General features: G+C 39.4%; 1 protein-coding gene across 1 annotated transcript in view; it reads left to right on the top strand.

Annotated features, from left to right (window-relative positions):
• Positions 1-21,605, top strand: part of GDF11 (growth differentiation factor 11) — a 169,671-nt gene extending 148,066 nt beyond the window's left edge. The window contains exons 2-3 of the mRNA XM_040341068.1: positions 5,748-6,121; positions 16,306-21,605. Of these exons, the coding sequence (XP_040197002.1) occupies positions 5,748-6,121; positions 16,306-16,686 (755 nt within the window). The 3' untranslated portion in view covers positions 16,687-21,605. The remainder of the gene's footprint in view (positions 1-5,747; positions 6,122-16,305) is intronic.
• The last annotated feature ends 1,594 nt before the right edge of the window (positions 21,606-23,199 follow it).

Raw genomic sequence — 23,199 nt, 5'->3', positions numbered from 1 at the left:
GCCTGGTCAGGAAGTATGTAAAATCTTCTGGAGCTGAAGTAGTTAAACAGTGTGTGTTTAGTATCACTTTTAAGCTAAAGTTAAGTCTGCCTATAACTTGCTTTCCCTGGTTCCTTCTTCCACCCTCTCATTAACATGCTAATGAAATTATAAAATAAAGGCATGGAAATTCTTCCTCTAAGGCTCCATACACACGATAGAATCCATCCGCTGAAAAATCCCAGCGAATGGGTTTCAGCGGATAGATCCTATGGTGTGTACACTCCAGCGGATCTGTTTCCGCGGATATTTATCCCTTGGGATGGATTTCCAGCGGATAAATATTTGATGACATGCTATCAAATCTATCCGCTGGAATCCATCCCAACGGATGGATCCGCTGGTCTGTACAGACTCACCGGATCCGTCCGTCCGAAGGGATCCCCTGCATGCGTCGTAATGATTCGACGCATGCGTGGAATTCCTTATATGACAGCGTCGCGCACGTCGCCGCGTCATAATCGCGGCGACGGCGCGACACGTCATCGCCAGAGGATTTCGGCGCGGATTTCGATTCGATGGTGAGTACACTCCATCGGATGGAAATCCGCGGAAATCCTCGAGAGGATTTATCCGTGGAAACGGTCCGCTGGACCGTATCCGCGGATAAATCCTCCCGTGTGTATGGAGCCTAATACTGAAGCCTTTTATTATGCACATCATGTTTGCAGCTAATGCTAGTTAAAAAATGGAAAGGTAATATTCTTACTAACATATCTGAACTGACACAGAAACTTGAAACAATATATAGAGGGGTATAGCCCCTAAATTTGCAGGCTAAAGAAACTCTATAAGCAATGGGATCCATGATTGGAATATTAGAAAAGTAGATAATGTGATGTGTTCCTATAGTTCTCTAATCGTAAAAGCTTTAAACAACACATTGTACCCTGTATGTACCCAATGTTCAACTATTGATTTGTTGCTGCTGACTATAATTTTAAACTCAGCAATTGTCTTCACATATTTTTTAATGCAGATCAATAGGGAAAATAACTGATTGCATTTATGTACTGTATTTGCCACTTTCTTATAAGATGGTACAACTTATATGTACTGAATACAGGATACATCAGGAGTCTCCAAACTTCTGAACAAAGGGCCAGTTTACTGTCCTTCAGACTATGGAGGGCCAGACTGTGGCCAATGTGATTAGGAAATGACCAGGCATCAATGGGAATAAACAATATTTCATCACTGGTATTAGTGGGAGGTTGGTATCAAGGGAGCAATAATGCCCCATCCTTGGTATCAGTGGCAGGAATCATGCCCCGTTGTTGATATCACTTAGAGGATTAGTGCCCTGTATCATTGGAAGAAATAGTGCAAGATAAAGGCAAGCAAAGGGTCGCATCTGGCCCCTGGGCCGCAGTTTGGAAACCACTGGTATTGATTATTTGATAAGGGAAATCTCTGCTAGAAGTGCAATATCATCTTGGCAACTTGCATTACAACTTGATGTACTTTGACAGTTTGTATTGTCTGCTCTCTACTTTGTAACAATTTCAATAAAAGTTATACTTCAAAGATATACTTCAAGGATACAATCCTTCCACTTTCAATACATACAGTACCTTTGCTTCTCTATGCAATTCAGGCAGATCATAGCTGGTAGTCTGAAAACATCACAGCACCCTGCCTCAGTACTCCTCTCAAGAGCCCTCTGCACTGATGCAGGTGGTGGACAGGCTCATGGGAGAGGTTTTGCAAAATTCCTTGAAGGGTGGTTCAGACTGGAGGACTATTCTTTCCTTGGCAGGCAGCATTTGCATGCAGACTGCCCTAGGGAAATCCCACATGTGTTGTTGAGCCTTAATGAATGAAATACTGTAACTAAAATCCAATGAATGAATAGGGCAGGCCAGTGACAGTAAGGGTGGGAAAGGAAGGAGCTAAATGATGGTCAATGTCCTCCAACCATTAAATGAGAAAGAAAAGGGGGGGGGGGGGCGAATGGCAAATATATGCTGTGCCACATCCAGTATTTGTAATAGAGAATGTAAAGGAATTTCCCTGGGTGGACTTTTTAGGCACTAGTTAAATTAATTTAGAAATATACAAGATATTAAAGTAAAGACATTTGTATTCATAATTGAACACAATTAGCAAAGAATGAAATATAAAAGTAAAAAAGATAGACATCCAATTGTCGCGTCTTTCATATTTCTCTTTCCCTGATAGGCGTTTCTCCAGATCTAAACTCCAAACTTGTTTTGATAGCTCTTTGACCTTCATGGTGCTGTTTAGAAATCTAACAAACTCTGGGGTCTTTCAAAAACAAGTAGATTCATTTTGGAATCATGCGACTCTTTAATTGCACGTGTGGACTTCAACTAATTATGTGACTTTTGAGGGCAGTTGGTAACTCCAGAACTTATTTAGTGGATTCACAGCCAGGGGGAGTAAATGCTGGTAGAATCGACTTTTCAGTTTATTATTCGTAAATTATTTAGAAAACAATGTTATTTTTTTCTGCTTTAATATTATGGACTATTTTCTGTAGATCAGTGACGTTAAATTCCGATAAAAAAAAAAATGTTGATTCTAGATTGTAACAGTAAAATTTGGAAATGTCCAGTTGGAGTGATTGCTTATACAAAGTACTGTAGCAGGAACATAAAATAATACATGTACAAAGCTTAATGTGTCCAGTTTCAGGACAAGCTCCTCCAGGGCCCAAGGTGAAGATGCCAAACGGCGCACTCTATTTCCCCCTCCCACAACCCACCTATTTATTATGCATAGGAAAATATTTAAAACTATTTAAAATAATAGTTTTATGGAGTCAAAACAGATATAATTCTCAGCTGCTCCTCCTGCCTCAACTTCTAACTGCCCCTGAGTGTATACCTATTCATTTGACCATTGAGCATACTGCTCATGTAGTATGTAGCAGGGTGTTTGCGCTTAAAAAAGCAGTTTCTGTGTAGCAACACTAAAAAAGGGTCCAAGGATGGCTCTTTAAGTATGGGGGTGACCAGTGCATGTTTTAGAGAGTTGGGGAAGATGACAGAAGAGAGGGAGAGATTGAAGATGTGGGTTAGAGAGTGTAGGATAGAGTCAGAGGGTGACCGAAGCATGGGGCATGCACAGAATTCTAAAAGCTCCTGGGATATGCAAATTAAAACATTATCTTGACTGTGGGCTGGGTAGAATAAACTTTAATTTCTTTACATCTTAGGTATGTGCTTATACTTACAGTTCTCCTGGGGAAAAGGAAGGGAGGGGGGGTCCAAAGAGGAACAGAAGCACAAAATGCCCACATTGCTGCTTCGGTTACATAGACACTTCCTATTGTGTCCTACTATAATATGCAGCAAGCGTGATGTCATTATGACTGATCAGTGGCGGGCACAGATTGCAACATTGGATTACTGGTCTGCACTCCCGAAAGAGGCATTGGTGAGGGAGATGTGGTGGTGAACTAGAAAAGGGGTTTATGGGTTTTTTTCAAAACCAATTTGGGAATAGGCGGTAGCTGTATAGGAAGAATGGAATTAGATGTGAGAATTCACATTTGCTTGGACATGAGCTTTAAGTTACAGTATGCCACATGATAAAAAAATCAGCTTTTTGCAATCCAAAAAACAGAAAATAACCAGTTGATAAAGGAAATCTTGTGAATGTGCAGTAACATCAGAAATAGAATGTTAAATCTAGTTTTAATATCTGGAGAAAACAAACACATTCACAGGTAAATTGATTTAATATGTGCAAGGCAGCAGTAATATTAAAATATTTTGGCACTTTCATCAGGCATAACATTTTTTATTACATTTGTACATGGTCTTGTAAAAATAGCAATTATTCATTCCATTTAAGTTCAAATGTTAACCTAAAACTACAGCCATCTGTTTCGTTTAAGTGTAATCATGATCCCCAATTTGAAACATTATTCTACCTTCACAGTCTCCTCCAGCACTTCACTATTAACTAACATAAAATAGAATACAGATGAATGTTTATTCCCTTTAACTTCAGCTGAAAAAAGAAGCAAAACAGACATGTTTAAACTAAAGAACATATAGGTAACTTGGTAGTGATTTCTCTTTCCACAGCTTATGTACCATTATTGGGTTGTGCTATTAAAGAGGTAGTAAACGCTACCATTAAAAAAAAAAAACAGAAAAAAAAACTTCTCCCTGCATTATGAAAGACTTACCTTAAAAGGAAGCCCTCCAGTGGCGTGCTGTCACCGCTGATAGGGCTTCCATGTTCATCGGTCTTCCTTCTGGGGTCGCGGGCTCCAGTCCATGGATGTGCCGTGTCACAGAGCTCTGAAGGGATGGCATGAGTATGCCGTCCCTTTAGAGCACATACGGCAGTGACATCACCAGCTTCAGAAACAGTGAATATCTTCTAAACAGTGCTTGTTTAACCACTTGCCGCCCACCATTAAATGAAGGTGGGGTGGTGTGGCTCTCGTTCTGGGATGCGTTAAATGGCGGTGTCCCAGAACGGCCACTCAGCCACGGCTCTTTAACCATGTGATCAGCTGTGTCCAATCACAGCCAGTCACATGTAAACACAGAGATGCCAGTAATCTCACCTCACACCGACAGAGCGTGAGGGGAGAAGAGTCGATCAGCAGCATCTCCTCACGGAGGACATCTAGGTATGTAATCAGGGCACTGATCATCAGTGCCCTGAATACAATAAAGCCCCCACAGTGCCAGCAATAAGTGCCCACCAGTGACATCAATGAGTGCCCACCAGTGGCAGCAATCAGTGCCCATTAGTGATGCCAATCAGTGCTGGCTATCACTGCTGCCCATCAATGTCCATCACTGCTGCCTATCATTGCCCATCAATACCACCCATTAATGCCAATCAGTGACCATCAGTGCCGCCTATCCATGCCACCTATCTGTGCCCACCAGTGCTCATCAGTGCCCATAAGTGCGCCATATTCATGCCTATAAGTGCCACCTCATCAGTGCCCATCAGTGCAGCCTATTAGTTTCGCCTCATCAGTGCCCATCAAAATTACTTATTTACAAAATTTACTGACAGAAACAATGGAAAACTTTTTTTTTCAACATGAAGTGATCAAATACCACCAAAAGAAAGTTCTATTTGTGTGAAGAAAATTATAAAAATTTCACATGGTTACAGTGTAGCATGACCGCGCAATTGTCATTCAAAGTGTGACAGTGTTGAAAACTGAAAAATGGCCTAGGCAGGAAGGGGGTGAAAGTGCCCTGTATTGAAATGGTTAAGCGATATTCCTTGTACCTACAGGCAAGCTTTATTATAAGCTTACCTGTAGGTACAAGTGTCCAAGTAGTTTTTACTACCGCTTTAAAAACAGCAATGTTATTTCCACAAACCTTGTTCAAAGTCATACACCCAACTACAATTACAAATGCCAGTTTATTATTTTGTCTACTTTAATGGAGCTGTCCTACTAGCAATATTCATACACATCTTAGCAGGTTTTGAATGGCAATGTCTAGATGTGTCTGTTCTTAAAGCTTTTTCTTTCTTTTCTTAGCTAATTTCTTTTCTTAACTATTTACACCTGCAGAAGCTCCAACGGTTTTAAGCTACCCCTGGTGTTATTTATTTCTGCCTATATAAACTAATTATTGGAATAAAATGAGAAGAAAGGCTTGTTTGTCTGAAAAATGTGCAGTGAGGTCTGTTTTTTTTGTGTTCCTAATATGATATCCTTGTAGTAACTCTGGTAACCTGTTTTTAACTTTCAGCGGACCCAGCGGTGAGACTGGATGGGAGCCCTATCTGCTGCTACTTTAACTTCAGTCCAAAAATCATGTTCACCAAGGTAGTAAAAGCTCAGCTGTGGGTATATCTGCGACCTGTGCAGCACACCTCCACCGTCTACCTTCAAATTTTGCGTCTCAAGCCTGTAACAGATGAAGGCAGTAAGCACATCCGAATTAGATCTCTAAAGATTGATTTGCACTCACGCACAGGCCATTGGCAAAGCATCGATTTCAAGCATGTACTGCAGAACTGGTTCAAACAACCACACAACAATTGGGGCATTGAAATCAATGCCTTTGACCCAAATGGAAATGACCTTGCTGTCACCTCTCTTGGTCCTGGAGCAGAAGGACTGGTAGGTACATTAATTTTAATACATTTTGGTACAAAGCACAGCCAAAAATACTAAGACTGGACTGCCTCTGTTGGGTGAGATAGCTAGCTTTTGTAGATTTTGCTCTAAATGCATATTGCCATACCTGGTCAATGTAGATTTGTTTTTTAAACGGTTCCCTCTTAAGAGTGGATATTGACTAGGAGAATTAGTTGGTCTTTCCATATTCATGTTCTGATTATGATTAGTTAATCATCTCTTACTGAACCTGAGCAATAAATGGACTACTTTGGTTATTATAGTGATATAAATTGTCAGAAAAATCCCTACAATCAACTGATTAGCATTAATGTGAATAAATAATGTGATGTTTATACTATGTTTCGATAGTAATACCTAATGCATAAAACTACTCTTGAGAATAGAAAAAAACCCACCTCAGGCAGGTATACTAGGTATATACTGTATGTAGTTAAACAAGAAACGGGTGTGTATTACCAAGCACCAAAAGCCTCCAGGAGGACCAATGACCTAACATTCATTAGGTAGCATTTATCTTAGGCCTTTCTCTCTTTGCATTATTGGGGTTCTCTTGGTACTAAGAGATGTTGATGAGCAGAGACCACCATATGAGGATAATATTGCAAGTTTGTGATCACAAGTGTGAGCATTATATTTGTCCTTTGGCCTTGAAAAAGTCTCCCCTTATATGTGTTTTACCTTTTCATACATATTTATATTTTTTTCTCTAAATATACTTTTTCCACTAATAAATGTTTTCCTTGCAGCCCGCTTCATGGTTAGATGGCAATGGCATATATTTTATTGATACAGTGCTTACCTTTTCTATTTAGTCCACAGGATGGCGTTTTTGGTGTCACTGTGCATGCGCGAGTGTCATGAGGCTTTGAAGATATGATACACATGCGTGTTAACGTCATAGCGCATGCATATGTGATGACATCATTACGCAGTGAGCGTGGCGCCAATTTTGATAATTAATGTTATAAATAGAGGTGACCATAGAGTGCCATATTTGCTATGTATATAAAAGAGACAATCATCGCAAACCAATAAATGAGCACATATATTGGCAAGCTAAACACTTTTACAGTCATGGCTGATATTGTTGGCACCCAAGAAATTTTTACAGAAAATCAAGTATTTCTCACAGAAAAGTATTGCATTAACACGTGTTTTGCTATACACATGTTTATTCCCTTTGTCTGTATTGGAAGGAAACAAAAAAAGGGAGAAAAAAAGCAAATTGGACATAATGTCACACAAAACTTCAAAATTGGGCTGGTCAAAATTCTTGGCACCCTTTTAAAATTGTGGATAAATAAGATTGTTTCAAGCATGTGATGCTCCTTTAAACTCACCTGGGGAAATAACAGGTGTGGGCAATATAAAAATCCCACCTGAAAGCAGATAAAAAGGAGATAAGTTCACTTAGTCTTTGCATTGTGTGTCTGTGTGTGCCACACTAAGCATGGACAACAGAAAGAGGAGAAGAGAACTGTCTGAGGACTTGAGAGCCAAAATTGTGGAAAAATATCAACAATCTCAAGGTTACAAGTCCATCTCCAGAGATCTAGATTTGCCTTTGTCCACAGTGCGCAACATTATCAAGAAGTTTGCAACCCATTGCACTGTAGCTAATCTCTCTGGGCGTGGACGAAAGAAAAAAATTGATGAAAGGTTGCAACGCAGGATAGTCCGGATGGTGGATAAGCAGCCCCAAACAAGTTCCAAAGAAATTCAAGCTGTCCTGCAGGCTCAGGGAGCATCAGTGTCAGCGCAAACTATCCATCGACATTTAAATGAAACGCTTTGGCAGGAGACCCAGGAGAACCCCACTGCTGACACAGAGACATAAAAAAGCAAGACTACAGTTTGCCAAAATGTACTTGAGTAAGCCAAAATCCTTCTGGGAAAACGTCTTGTGGACAAGTGAGACCAAGATAGAGATTTTTGGTAAAGCACATCATTCTACTGTTTACCGAAAATAGAATGAGGCCTACAAAGAAAAGAAGTACCTACAGTGAAATATGGTGGAGGTTCAATGATGTTTTGGTTTTTTTTTGCTGCCTCTGGCACTGGGTGCCTTGAATGTGTGCAAGGCATCATGAAATCTGAGGATTACCAAAGGATTTTGGGTCGCACTGTAGAGCCCAGTGTCAGAAAGCTGGGTTTGCGTCCGAGATCTTGGGTCTTCCAGCAGGACAATGACCCCAAACATACGTCAAAAAGCACCCAGAAATGGATAGCAACAAAGTGCTGAAGAGTTCTAAAGTGGCCAGCAATGAGTCCAGATCTAAATCCCATTGAACACCTGTGGAGAGATCTTAAAATTGTTGGGAAAAGGCGCCCTTCCAAAAAGAGAGACCTGGAGCTGTTTGCAAAGGAAGAGTGGTCCAAAATTCCGGGTGAGAAGCTAATTGATGGTTATAGGAAGCGACTGATTTCAGTTATTTTTTCCAAAGGGTGTGCAACCAAATATTAAGTTTAGGGTGCCAAGAATTTTGACCAGCCCATTTTTGGAGTTTTGTGTGACATTATGTCCAATTTGCTTTTTTTCCTCCCTTTTTTTGTTTTGTTCCAATACACACAAAGGGAATAAACATGTGTATAGCAAAACATGTGTTACTGCAATACTTTTCTGTGAGAAATACTTGATTTTCGGGGGAAAATTATGGGGTGCCAACAATTTTGGCCATGACTGTATGTAATCACAAAGCCTATAATAGATATACAAAACAAATGATAAGTGCAGCACAAAAAAAGAGTAGGGAAAAAGTCCATTCAACAGGCAAAGAGGAACTAGGAAAGTCCCAAGGATGAACGACAAGAAAGATGAGGTGTAATCCTCTGATGGTATAAGTGTGACAGGGTCCTCCACCACAAAAAAACAGTTTTGGAGATCCAGCCTACCCGACTGGAGGCACCTCAGCTGTGCTGAACACCATCCTCATCCCTTTGCGGATATATGCATTTATGACCTTTTGTTGCACAAAGGTCCACCTCATCTGGTAAACGCAACTGTTTTTTGTGGTGGAGGACCCTGTCACACTTATACCATCAGAGGATTACACCTCATCTTTCTTCACAAGGGATCTTGTCGATATTTGCTATGTGCTTTTCTGCTTGTTTTTTTTTTATTTGGTGCACATTTAGACTTTTAATTTTTTAAATCCGGACGAAGCTTGTTTTTGGAGCAAAACAAGTTGTGTTAGTTGTTTTGCACCGTATTTTTTATTTTGGAGATACACATGGTTTTATTAGGATGGCGTCTGATCACTCTATTACTTCCTTTGGATAGTGGTGTCGTTTTTTTTTTTTTAGAGGTTTCAGTCAATTTACTTTCTTGCGCTTTTTTGATTTTCTATTTGAGTAGTGGGGGGTGGGGGGGACTGTGAGAGCAGAGGGGATTGTCATATTTGTTTATATGCACTGTCTCTACAATATTTGTAATATAGTTGTGGGGCTAGCCAACTAGTAGCTTACATGTTATAATTACTCCCACAATGATTGTTGTGCCCATTTTGTTGGAACCAAGCTGCAGAGGGTTGATTACATTAATCAAAGCCAAGAGGTATTCTTTATGTGGTACGCTAATTCTGTTATTTGAGGAACCTTCATTTACTTCAGTATATGGTAATCATATCTTTTCTGTTTTTGATGTGGTTTTGGCTGAACCTCCGTCTCTATGATACCACAATTTTGTAACAGGATAGATCGTGATATATATTTTCTTATCTCATAATCCTTTTTTGGAAGGTTATGCGTGTTCATGTTCCCAACAGTCCTACCATTTACTAATATCCTAATAAATGTTAGGTTATTGGTCCTCCCAGTGGCTTTTGGTGTGTGGGAATACGCACCCCCGTTTCATGTACTTAAACATGCCATACATTTGTTGTATGAAATAATGTGAACATTAACCACTTACTTACAGAACGCCTGCCATCAAAATACAGCAGCACTTTGAAAAGGCATATCGTTGTTATGGCAGCAGCTAGCTGCCATAACCCCGGTGTCCTCTACTTCAGCGGGCGGTCTGCTTTCATGTAAAAGTGGTCTCTGCGGCGGATGGATTTGCCTCAAGATCACTTTTATCGGCGGCCCCCGCTCCCTCCGCTGCTTACCAAAGCTGCCAGAAGCAGATGTTCCCTGTGGTATAGAGCTGAGTAAGAGGAAGATGGCCCCCACCCGGCTCCATACCATGCTAATAGCCCTTTTTTTTAACAACATTTTTGTTTTGCATTTAAGTGTAAATATGAGATCTGAGGTCATTTTGATCCCAGATCCGATATTTAAGTAGTCCTGCCATGCTTTTTTTCACTTGCAATAGATGTAATAGGAATAAAAGTGACACAATTTTATTCTTTATTTTTAAAGAAAAGTGTAAAAGCAAAAAATAAAATGTAAAATAAAGCAAACGCATACGTAAGTAGTGCCCGCATATGAAAACGGTGTTCAAACCACACATGTGAGGTATCACCGTGATCGTTAGAATGAGAGCAATAATTATAGCCCTAGACCTCCTGTTACTCAAAACATGCAACCTGTAGAATTTTTTTAAAAAGTTGCCTATGGAGATTTTTAAGGGTAAAATGTTGTTGCCATTCCACGAGCAGGCGCAGTTTTGAAGCATGACATGTTGGGTATCAATTTACTCGGCGTAACATCATCTTTCACAATATTAAAAAAAAATTGGGCTAACTTTACTGTTGTCTTATTTTTTTTATTCAAAAATGTGTATTTTTCTCCCCTAAAAAAATGCTTGTACGGTGAAAATACGGTGTGACAGAGAATTTTGCAACAGCCGCTATTTTATTCTCTAGGGTGTTAGAAATATATAATGTTTGGGGGTTCAAAGTAATTTTGTAGCAAAAAAATGATTTTAACTAAACGACAAGTTTGAAAAATAGGCCGGGTCATAAAGTGGTTAAGCAATTTCCTCAACTTAAAAAGTCCATGTATGTTAAAGTGTAACCAAACACTTCATTAAAATTGATAGTGTCTACTTCCTACAAATCTTGTGCTTCATCAGGTAAAACAAAATTATTAATATACATGCTCACGAGAACCTTTTGGCCACCAAGTGACCATCAAGCAGAAAACAAACAGATCCACTTCTCAATAGACCTATGTTCACCACTACAATAATGAAAGCTCCAAGGAGGGACCATCACGCTTCATCATGCGCAAAATGCATAGAAATACAAGTCTCTTACTTTACTTGTGGTGACACTTCCCAGATCACCCAATCAGTCGAAATTATTTCGGACTGCTAACACACAGATCGGTGTGAGACAGCTGGAAGCTGCACATGTGAGTCCATTTTTGTATGTGAATTTCATGGACTTTTATGTTAAAGCGGAGGTTCACCCTAAAACAATTATATACCGTTACTTCCACCATACTGCTGACATCTATAGTATGCTGGTATTTTTTTTTTTCCACTGTACATACCTTCTTCTAGTTCTTTTCACCCGGCTTCCGGGTTCTCACTGCCCCCTAAGCTACCACATAATGTTTACATTATTTCATATACAATTGTTGTAGAGATTTTTGTATGGATGCACACATTTATTTTTATTTAAAGGGGCAGTACCATCCTTTTTTTGTTTCACTATAGTGTAATAAGACTATTAAAGGGGCACCAGCCTTATATTGAATAGACTTACACAACAAGTACTAGGGGCAGTTGGCGCCTTCATATTTTGTCTATATTGAAAATGTATTTATTTTTACCTTAAAGGGGTTGTAAACCCTCATGGTTTTTCACCTTAATGTATTCTATGCATTAAGGTGAAAAACCTGTAGTGCAGCAGCCCCGCCCCCCCCCTTTACTTACTTGAACCCTATCTTTCCAATGACAAAAATGAGCCCAGCAGCTCCAGCCGCTGTCTCAGGTCCTCATTGGACAGCCTTTGGCTCCCGCTGCTGTCAATCAAATCCAGTGAAACAGGAGCTGGAGGCAGGGCCAAGAACTGCTGCTTGTGTCAATGAACGCAGCAGCAGGACTCGGGAGCGCGCCCGCATGATGCCCCCTTGGAAAGGGGTCTTCGAGGGGGCACTTGATGTGGGGAGGAGCCAGGAGTGCTGCTGGGGGGCCCCAGAAGAGGAGGGAGGAGGGCAACTCTGTGCAAAACCCTTGCACAGAAGAGGTAGGTATAACATGTTTGTTATTAAAAAAAGAACAATGAACTCTACAACAAGCAATGCATTAAGGTAAAAAAACATTTTTAGGTTTAGTATCACTTTAATAACATTTGCTTTTCCCATTAATAAATAATTTTCAACTGATTTCTAATGACTCTACACTCTTTCACATGACTCTACATTTGCCTTAAGGCTTTACATAAATTTAAGACATTTATTAAAAATGATTTAAGACCATGCGCATATGCATGAGTCTATACTAAGACTCACTGAGGCTGCCTGCGAAGACAACCTGGGAAGGAACGTGTTATTTTGTTACAGAGTAGACAGAAATGCATTCCTAGGATTCTGGGCAGGAAAATGGAACTCACGCCATGGACCAAGATTAACATTTATGTTATGAATGCTATAAAAAAAGACATGCAAAGCATTTATTTTGCACACAACACAAATGTACAACACACTTTTACAACCACTGTATTGGAAAAACACAGTGGGGAGTTAGACATCTATTATAAACACTGTTTATAAATGTCACTCCAGAAGTAGCCCCTAGATAGCCAGTGCACCCATTAATATACACAGGAGATAGAGCTGATCTGGGCAGCTCTGTACCGTGTGATTGCTGTAATGACAAATCACAGTGATCACAAATGTAAACAGACCTGAGAGTGAGAGCCCTCTCACAATAAAGGAAGGAGAAACAAATGAATTAATAATTATTCACTAGTTACAGAGCATAGACAGTAGTAGATCTAGGGTGGGAGGGTTTATTGTAGGATCATTTTCTAACACTTTCACCCTCCCCCACACATTCTGTCTCTATTGACCTGTAAATTAAAACCTCACCACCACCCCACCCTTGACCTTCACATTAACCCCCTCATCTCAATCCTCCCACTGTATGTAACCTGTACCTAAAAAGAATGCATTTTTTAGTTTCCCAATTATGGTGTCAAAAATCACATTGGGTGTCTACTTTAGAAAAAGAGGTTATTTCAGGGTTGTTTGTAATGTCCTTGCATTCGATTTAGCTTTTTTTTTTTAACAAACAACGTTTTGTTTTTTTCTTTGTAAAGTAAAAAAATCAAACTCTATCTGTCTCAATAAATAAGTAAAATGAATATGGGTATATTGTGTGACTGAGTAATTATCAGTCAAACTCACAGTAACTCCGCTTTAAATATCTCAACAACTTTTTTTTTTTTTTAATCAAAGGGTTTTAATTGCTCACAAAACATACAAAATAAGAAAATATGAAATACTATACACTGTCCCCCTGCCCCCCCCCCCCCCACAGGCCACCCATTCATCCAGATATTTTACCAAGTACCCAACTAAGTATCCTTTCTCTTATCCTCTCTTATCTCTTATCCTCTACACCTATACACCCCCTAGTAATCTCATCTGAACCAGTTCCAAGGGGCTCAGACCAGGCACAGCAAGCCATGGATCCCAAAGTCTGAGAAATTTCCTGGCGCTGCCCCTGTGCTGTATTTGTACATGTATTTCTCCATGATGAGTGTTCTGCCCATGTGCTGTATCCACATTGTGACCGTGGGCGGTATATTTGATTTCCAGTTGAGAAGAATGATCTTTCTCGCCTGGAACAATGCCCTAGCGAATGCCACCCAGGTCACCTCCTCCGTTATCGCCCCCTCTAGCACCCCCAGCAGGCAACAAAGTGGATCCAGTGGAACATTTGTCTGGAACACCGAGTTAAGTGTAGCTAGAACCTCCGTCCAGTATCTGTGGAGTTTGGGGCAGCGCCAGAGCAAGTGAATCAGGTCCCCCCGCACCGCCCTGCACTGTCCACACAGTGGGTCGGGTGCCCGGCCCATTCTAAAGAGTCTCACCGTGGTATAATGCACTCTCAGTAAAATGTACAATTGAGACACTCTCTGTGACACATTGAGTGAGCAGGCATTAACTGCCTGTAGCGCCTCCTCCCAGAGTTCCCCTGCAATGGGTCCAACATCTGCCTCCCACTGACCCACTATCCTCATAGGGTGCCCCTCCAGAAACGATAATAATAACATATTGTACCATTGGGAGATTACACCCTTAGTGTCTGATGCAACCCGTAGCATATGGAAAACTGGAGTGGGGGACTGAACCCACTCCACCACATCTCCCTGGGCCCTGACAGCATGCTGTAGTTGCAGGTAGTAGAACTGCATACTATGTGGAAGCGCAAATCTAGATTGTAGCTTGCTAAATGGGAGCAAAGCCCCACCATGGAACACCTGTCTGAGGTGCGTAACCCCCAAGGGACGCCATTTGGGTCCCTGCTTAACCTTGGCCAGTTCACCGTACGTGTTGTTTCCCCAGATAGGACTGAACTCAGTGAACCCTGTTACATTCTAGAGCTGCTTGGCTTTGTTCCATACCTTCTGAATGAGCGAGTAGGTGGTCATACGTTTATTGGGTTTTTGAAACTGCTGGGCCTCCAGCCCCTCAGGTATCGCAACGGCACCTGAGCCCCGCAACAGAAGCCTAGCTGATGAAGCCGCGGGCAACTGACCCATGGCTCCTATCAAGTGTTGAAGCTGTGCAGCCAAGTAGTATATCCAGGGATTGGGCAGTGCAAGGCCCCCTCCCTCCTTTGGGTGTTGCAATTGGTCTAGTTTTATATCTCCACAACTTTATCCCTGACCTGTCTGGTGTGTTCCTTGGCCTTCATTATGCGGTTTGTTCACTAAGGTTCTCTAACAAATCTCTGAGGATTTCACAGAATAGCTGTATTCATACTGAGATAAATTACACACAGGTGGACTGTATTTACTAGTTAGGTGACTGAAGGCAATTAGTTCCACTAGATTTTAGTTAGGGGTATCAGAGTAAAGGGGGCTGAATACAAATGCACGCCACACTTTTCGGATATTTATTTGTAAAAAATTTGGAAAACCATTTATAATTTTCCTTCCACTTCACAATTATACGCCACTTTGTGTTGGTCTATCACATACAATACATTTACATTTTTGGTTGACATGACAAATTGTGGAAAATTGCAAGGGAATTAATACTTTTTCAAGGTACTATATTATATTATAGTATATTATATTTTAAGCTGAAATTGACCTTTAAGTTAAAATGTACCAATAAAATATACCAGGGTTCTTATCCTTTTCTACCCTATCCAAAACGACAGGATTTAGAATTGTTTTTTTAAAAAGTAGTTTGGGATTGTAAACCTTGGTGGATGCAGCAGTCTTTTTCAGTGAGAACCAAGTGATCAAACACCACTGTGACAGTCAAAGGAAAAGGGAAGTAGAGTGTACACTGCTCGAAGGCTGTCTGCAAATTAAAAAAATCTCTTGATACTACAGTGGCAACAAGACTGGGTGCCTGCTGAGGTACGCAACCTGGAAAATACATGCAAGAAAGAGAAAAAACTGCACATCTAGAGATGAAGAAAATTTGTAGGTTTATTGTAGAGTCAAAGGTTTAAAAAAACATGACACACGAGGGATCCACACTGTTCAGCACACGCATTTCACAAAAAGTGTTTAATCATTGCTGACAGTCAGTCAGCGTCTCTCTGTTCTCCCCTCCAGTGCTCACTGGAGCTCTAGGTTGTGGAGGAAGTGGGAGGGGTCCGCCCAAGCTCTTAGTGGATCAGGTGCCGGCCCAGGCATCTTGGTGGATCCTGACCATATGGTCGGGATCTTTTCCAAGCCTGGACCGGCTGAGTGGCGTCATCCGACAGCAGGCTTTAGCTGGCTGTCAGCTGAAAACTGGTCACTGGAGTGCAGAACGAACTGTGATCCATAGGAGAATTATGGCCAAAAAAGCCTCCTTTAAGATACTGCTTTGCATAATGTGCCGAAAGATTAGTGCTAGTTCAAGAAGATTCCCTTCTTAGTAGTCTCATTGTTATAATATAAAATTGTGTGGTGCATATGATGTGCAAGTTACATCTACTGTATAAATCTTGTGATATATTTAGCACTTGAGTTATTGCAACATTGATATTTTCCCTGCATTATACTGTGCCATGCTTATGAAGCCTGTGTTGTTTGTTCCTACAGCACCCGTTTATAGAGCTGCGTGTGATGGAGAACAACAAGCGATCAAGGAGAAATCTGGGCCTTGACTGTGATGAACACTCCACTGAGTCACGCTGCTGTCGATATCCACTAACTGTGGACTTTGAGGCCTTTGGATGGGACTGGATTATTGCTCCAAAACGATACAAAGCCAACTACTGTTCTGGCCAGTGCGAGTACATGTTCATGCAAAAATATCCCCATACTCATCTTGTTCAACAAGCAAATCCACGGGGATCTGCTGGCCCTTGCTGTACCCCAACCAAAATGTCACCCATTAACATGTTGTATTTTAATGACAAGCAAAAAATAATTTATGGCAAGATACCAGGAATGGTTGTAGACCGCTGTGGGTGCTCCTAAGACTTTGGTTCTCTTTCTTCTACCTACTTATCTTCAACTTCTTTCTTTCTCTCAAGGGTACAAGCAGACCGAAATTTGGTATTGGGGATAGTGCAGTACTTGTGCTATCATTCCCTTTTTCAAAACCTAGTTAAAAAGCTAGAGATATGACACTTTTATATGTCCAAATTCTGCATTTAGTTAAGCTCTTGCAATGACCGCCAATGTCTTTAGACATGGGCAATATGACAGCACATATTTTTGGGTCCATACTTATGTAATATCTCATAAAACAAGTATAGTGGCAGCTCATATCATTATGTATCATATTGCACTAGATATCAGAAACCTGCCAACAGTAAGGCAGTTTGCAGTCAAAGATAATCTATTTTTACTGGAATCAGCTGCAAATATAAAAGGTTTGAAGGGGATATATTCATTTCTAAGGTTTTACTGCATCATTAAAATGCTTGCAAGTTGTTGGTTGCAAACTGGGGCCAAAAAAAAATCTGTTTTGCACTTGACAGCTGCTTGTAATTGTAAGTGACTTCCTTTGTTTTCTTAAGTACATAGCATGGATTGCTTTGTGCTTTATGTTTCACTGCCTCTTCCATAACTGCTCTATACTTCTCTAATCACTGGAAATTCCCTCTTGCCTATTTAGCAACTCTTCCTTTAAAGGAAAGACTCCAGAATATATGCTCTGGGGGTTGTTGCCTGTATCAACTGCTCTGTGCAATAGAAAATGCAAAGCATAGACTAAATAAAAGGCCCCTTGAATTATCTTTGTTGGCTAATCATACAGCTTGTTTGTCCTTACCATTGAATCTAAGTCATATGCTTTACATAGCATATGAAAAGCTTGTTCGCCAATGGCAAATGCCATTGGTCCACCCTTAGTTAGAGTAAGCCTAAGACTTGAAAATGATTTACTGTTGGTACTCTGTCAAACAAAAAGCTTAGCGCTTGGCCTGGATTTTCTTCCTCTAGCAGTGCAGTGAGTATGAAACCACAAGGTAGTCTGGATTATCTTGGTGTTAATGCTTCTCAGGGATTGGCCTAACATCAGATGTGAGTGTTGTTCCTTGTTATTTATCTTTCCCTTTTTTAAGTTATCGTTGGATAAAACACTTTTCTGAAATCCAGAGATTGCCAACACATCTTATGTTCCAGTAAAATTTCAAGTAGGCATCATACATGTGCCAACATATTTTAATTTCATTGCACTCTGATTAATATTATCAGTATTATTAAAACTATTGACAATATCGGCCATAGACAATAGCTGCTGTTAAAACAGTGACTATTAGTTGTTGCTGTCAAATTATATTGTATTCCATTAAATCAATGATATCCTTTCTTGTCCAGCATATGCACATTAGATAGATGCTGCACTACATTTTTAGCAAAAAAACAAGGTCCAGGTTCGGAAATATAATAGCTTTAATTCATTGATACATTCCTGTTTGGTCGATGATAGCATAGAAATAGTCACTGTTGAACTGAATCATTTGACAGCAATGACATTAATAGTTAAGGATAGGCTAGTGCTTGCAGGCCTTATTTGTGGTACAATATCAAGCCCATCACAATTATTTTCTTAGTGATACTTGGAAAACATTGATTTACCACGAGAAATACATTAAACATGTACTCGTATGCCTTAAGTATAGGTACTTTACACATTTGCAGACAATTCATTAGAAATAATAAGTTCAGAGGAACAAATTCACAGCAAATCTTAGAGCAATAACATTTCAGATATTAGTACATGTATGGGATGACAGTGTGAGCAGAAGGGACATTATCGTGTTTCATATTTCATTAATATAGGGAAGAAAATCATGGACTTTTGGTTTTGGCCTATTGCTATTGGAGAGATCTGCTATGGATTTTTCTTAAGCAAAAGAGGTTCAAGAGATCCCTCTTGATAGTTGAGGGATCAATGGCACCATTTGCACTATAGGAGGTCTTCGGACCAGTGGAAGAAGAGATGCCATTTATTGTTCCTGTTTAGTCTCCAACAGGCATCAGACTTGAAGGGACAGGTTGTCCAGATGCTGTACATTCTGTCTAGGAGGCACTGCACTGTAAGCAACCACATGCATCAGAGCTGTACACCCAGGACTACTAGAGGCCCTTCCAAGCTGGAACTATATGTGTATGTTTACCTGTGTGAGTGGGAGCAGATTGTAGCAGGTGTATTTAGACTTGAGGAGAAAGGGGTTGCTTTGTGCATAGTAATGTCTAATTTGACAATATCCTTATACCAAATGCCAATTAAGCCCTATGTTGCTGTGCAAGCCTCAACAAACATTAATGGAGTATATCTGTCAGAAACTTGACTTGATTGTGTATAATCACTGAACAGCTATTTGCAGCTTCAAGCTTTGAGCTTCACTGTAACCATTATTGCTATCATTACATGATGCTCTTATAGCTACTTGCAAAATCATACACCATTTACTGCACTTGCATTGGGCAGCTGGATACCAGATGGATTGTCTGCCAGCTCTTTCAAAAAAGAAGATACACGTTGGAAATTTCTTTTTTGTTGACCTATCCAAATAGGAGCTTATTAGCTGGACATTAGAACTTTTGCCTTATCAATGTGTGTGAATTTATGTGCAACTTTATGACATGTATATCTCCCTTACAGGATTGTTTATGAGAGCTGGTGTGATTTGTTCTTATATAAAGCTTTTGTGTTTAATTGGATGGAATGTATATGAGTGTTGTTGGTCCTTCTTCTTTTGGAGCTCATCCATAAATTGGAGGAAATTTGGTACTGTGAAATTCTATTGTTGCAAACATAAATACAATAATCATAAACTGTTCCATTTGTATGTACAATTTGATCTGCATTATTTAAAATATAAGCTATCGCAGGCACTGTGTGATCTCCGATCCTTGTCTCTCCAGATATGCAGAAATGGTCCATGAAAATGCAAAAAGTTTTTTTTTTTGTTGTTGTTTTTTTTAAAGAGGTAAAGTATTTAAACCTACAGTATTTGCAGTCAAATGAACCAAATAACTGAATGTACAATTAATACATCACTTTAATAATATGTTTGCATAATAATCAAAAACTATATCGAGAAGTGCATTGTTTCCCAAGTCATCCTCTGCTCGATTATAAGTATATCTAAAGCCAACTGTCACTGTTCCTTAAAGTGGGGGAACATCTTAATTTTTTTTGTTCACCAGAACAAAAATAAAGGGAAAATCATTCAATAGTGAAACCCGTTTTTTAGTAACAACTGTCTAAATGGGCATTTTTCTGACATTAGAGATATTTTTTTTTCTAACTTATCTACAGGACAGGACATAAAGCAAATTCTGCCCAATGGGGCAGAGCTTGCAAAAATAAAACAGCCTGTCAGGGCTTTTAACCAAAATAATAAAAAAAAAAAGTTTTGGCTTTGGATATATTTTAATGGTACTTGTTCTCTAGATCTCCTTGATACCATAAGTGAAACTTTTATAATGTATTTAAACACTTGCTTTCCTTCCTTAAAATATGGAAGGCATGAATTGTTGGAAGACTCTGAGGGCAACATTTGGAAGATTATTAAATAACTATTAATGTCTGATATATTGTACAATTTCAGCAGCAGTCAGCTGATACCCTGCAGTTACTTGGTTCCTTCCATAGTATTAATTCCCCAGCATGATCTCAATGTTTGACTTATATGTGTATACGTTGTGTAATATCCTACCAGATTCCTGAGGACTGCCAATAGAAAAGGCGCCATCCTCTGTTGCAGAAGTGACACGTTAAGCGTGCATTGTGTAAATGGAACTGAATACAAGGTAGACTGTTGAATAACTTTGCATGTTCATGTTGAACTACCAGCCTGCATTTCTCTTTGGATTTAACAATCCGAAATCTAAACTGACAACTTCTAACAAAGACAGTTCTTTCAAAAAGCCTAACCGATTATATTTTATCTGTTGGAAGTTGGCTTTTAATCATTTTTATAAACTTTATACTTTAACCCAGATTTCAAAAAATTGAGCCATGCAGTGGCTTATAGGAGTATTTTAAAGGAGCAATCAATATCAATTCATAGTAAACTGAAATATACTATACCTTCCCAACTAGGGTGATTAGATTCACCTCTGTTCTAAGGGGGGATTGTGAACAGTACTGTAATGGGTGACTTTTTCAACCGTTTCCATAATAAATGGCTGAACAAGTTAAACTCTTGTGGTTAAAAAAAAAAATGGAACAGACTTGATATTAGTCTTTTGATTATCCCTTGCACACAGCCTGATGTAGCAAGATTCAACAATGTGAGCCAATTTGGCTCTATTGTATTGCATAGAACTGTCACTTTAACATGTTTTCACTCAGTGGAGGGGAATGAGCTTAGGTAGCTTTGACGAGGGCAAGACACAGGGTTGACCAGATCATTGCAATGGTGCTCCTTCATTGTCCAATCAGCTGGCTGAGGATATGGAGGAAAACAAGTCTTGACTGATTATATGTAATGGACAAATGAGGTCCCCTGTCCATGCCACATTGCAAAGGTTTGTGAATCACAAGGCTGGCTATATCCATTTACCCAAACTTTATATTGAAATGTTGGCTTTTTTTTTTTTTTTAGCTATAATCTCTTATATGCTCTGGAATCATTTATGCCTTTAACATTTTCAACCGTTAAATTTGGCATATCAGTATTTGAAATGAAGGGTGCAATTTCCTTTAGCAGTCCAAATTATTTTATAAATGTTTTGGTAATATATATGATTACAATTGCTAGACTTGCTGTATTTTTATTGGTAGGGGACAATTCAGTCATAAAGCTCCTCATGCTGTGTATAAATGGTGTTGCTCTAATTTGTTTTTGTGCTTATTATTGTAAATTTCCTAGCACCAGCTCCTCCATTTTTATAGACTTTGTTTTGTACAATAAAGTGCATTAATGTAGCCTAAATGTAGTGTTTTTGCCTTAATTTACATAGCTATGTTATGGAACCAAAAAGATATGCGAGGTCCCTTTTTTCACAACTAGAAAATGTTTATTGAAATATATTCAAAAATAGAAACAGTGCAAACATTATTTGCATAACCAATGGGGGTGGGGGGAGTATGAGTACAGACCACCTTTACCCCATACAAATTCATTAATAAAGTTGGTACTCACAAGAAGGTAGGAGGAGTATTTTAACCAAGACATAAAAAAAGGGGAACAAATCTGTTAAATATTATATCAGCAGACAATGTCAAATAAGTACAAAGTGATTTGATCCATATGGAAGATTATAGAGCGACTTTGGGACATTCTCAAAATTACAGAGAGATGGAAAAGGGGAAGGAAGGGGGAAAGGATAAAGAATGAGGAAGGAAGAAAACATAAGGTAGAAAGAAGGAGAAGAGCAGGTGAAGGGGGGAAAGGCAACTTCAAAAAAGGAATGTCTATTAGGCAAAGAACCATCCAAGCAGGATCATTTCTCTACTCTGAACAAAAGGGTTAACTGGTACCCCAGGAGTCTATCAAGGGAGACCATATCTTATCAAACTTTTGGAGACATTTCCTGCTTGCATAAGTTAAGTTAACAGCAAAGTTAAGTTGTATCTGGTAAAGCATTATCAATGGTGGTATGCCAAAGTTCCTTTTTTTTTTTTTACTTTCAATAAAATAATATTTTTTTAAAAAGAAAGAAAAACATAAAAGTAATAAACAATGATATTAGCATTGTAGACGATATCTAGCAAGTTCAAGGGAAGATTTTAACCATTGACCAGGGCTGATTTTTTTGTTATTTTATCCCAAGACTTTTTTATGTACTCACAAGTTTCACTTTATCACAACCACAAACAGTGCCCTTTTCCTGATGTCCTCAATAAAGATCATGGTATAAAAGTTATCAGTAGCCTTTAAGTGGATGTAAACCCTTACATATACCCAGTGAAGTGAACCTCCTCAGATGATACGCAGAGATTAAACAAATCTCCCTACATAAGTTTTACATTTATATCTGCAGTCTTCAGCTTTATATACTGTTTAGAAAGTAAACATCGTGTTAGAATTTTCACGTCCTCATTCAGCAATAGCAGTGTAATGGGTGACTTTAAGTGGATGTAAACCCTCACATATACCCAGTGAAATGAACATCCTCAGATAATACACAGAGATTAAACAAATCTCCCTACATACATTTTACATGTATATCTGCAGTCTTCAGCTTTATATACTGTTTAGAATGTGCATATCACGTTAGAATTTTCACTTCCTCATTCAGCAGTAGCAGTATAATGTTTGATTATGCTGGGAGACAGCTGATTGGAGGAAACGCACACGCCCCCCCTCCACATAGGCAGAGACTTTCAGAGCTGTCCTTTGAGTAGAGCAGCTTTCTGCTAATCTATAGCACCCACCCTGACACAAATTTCAGGCTGGTTTTATCACATGTCAGAAAACTTGTCTGAAGTTATCACGCTGATAAAAGAAAAATGGAGCAGGAGAAAGCCACTGAACTTAATGCTTTGAAGAAAACACTACATATATGTGTGCCCAGCTCAAATTT

The sequence above is a fragment of the Rana temporaria genome, chromosome 2 (assembly GCF_905171775.1).
Source record: "Rana temporaria chromosome 2, aRanTem1.1, whole genome shotgun sequence".
Taxonomy (NCBI): Eukaryota; Metazoa; Chordata; class Amphibia; order Anura; family Ranidae; genus Rana; species Rana temporaria.
This window is presented reverse-complemented; position numbering and strand designations above follow the sequence as displayed.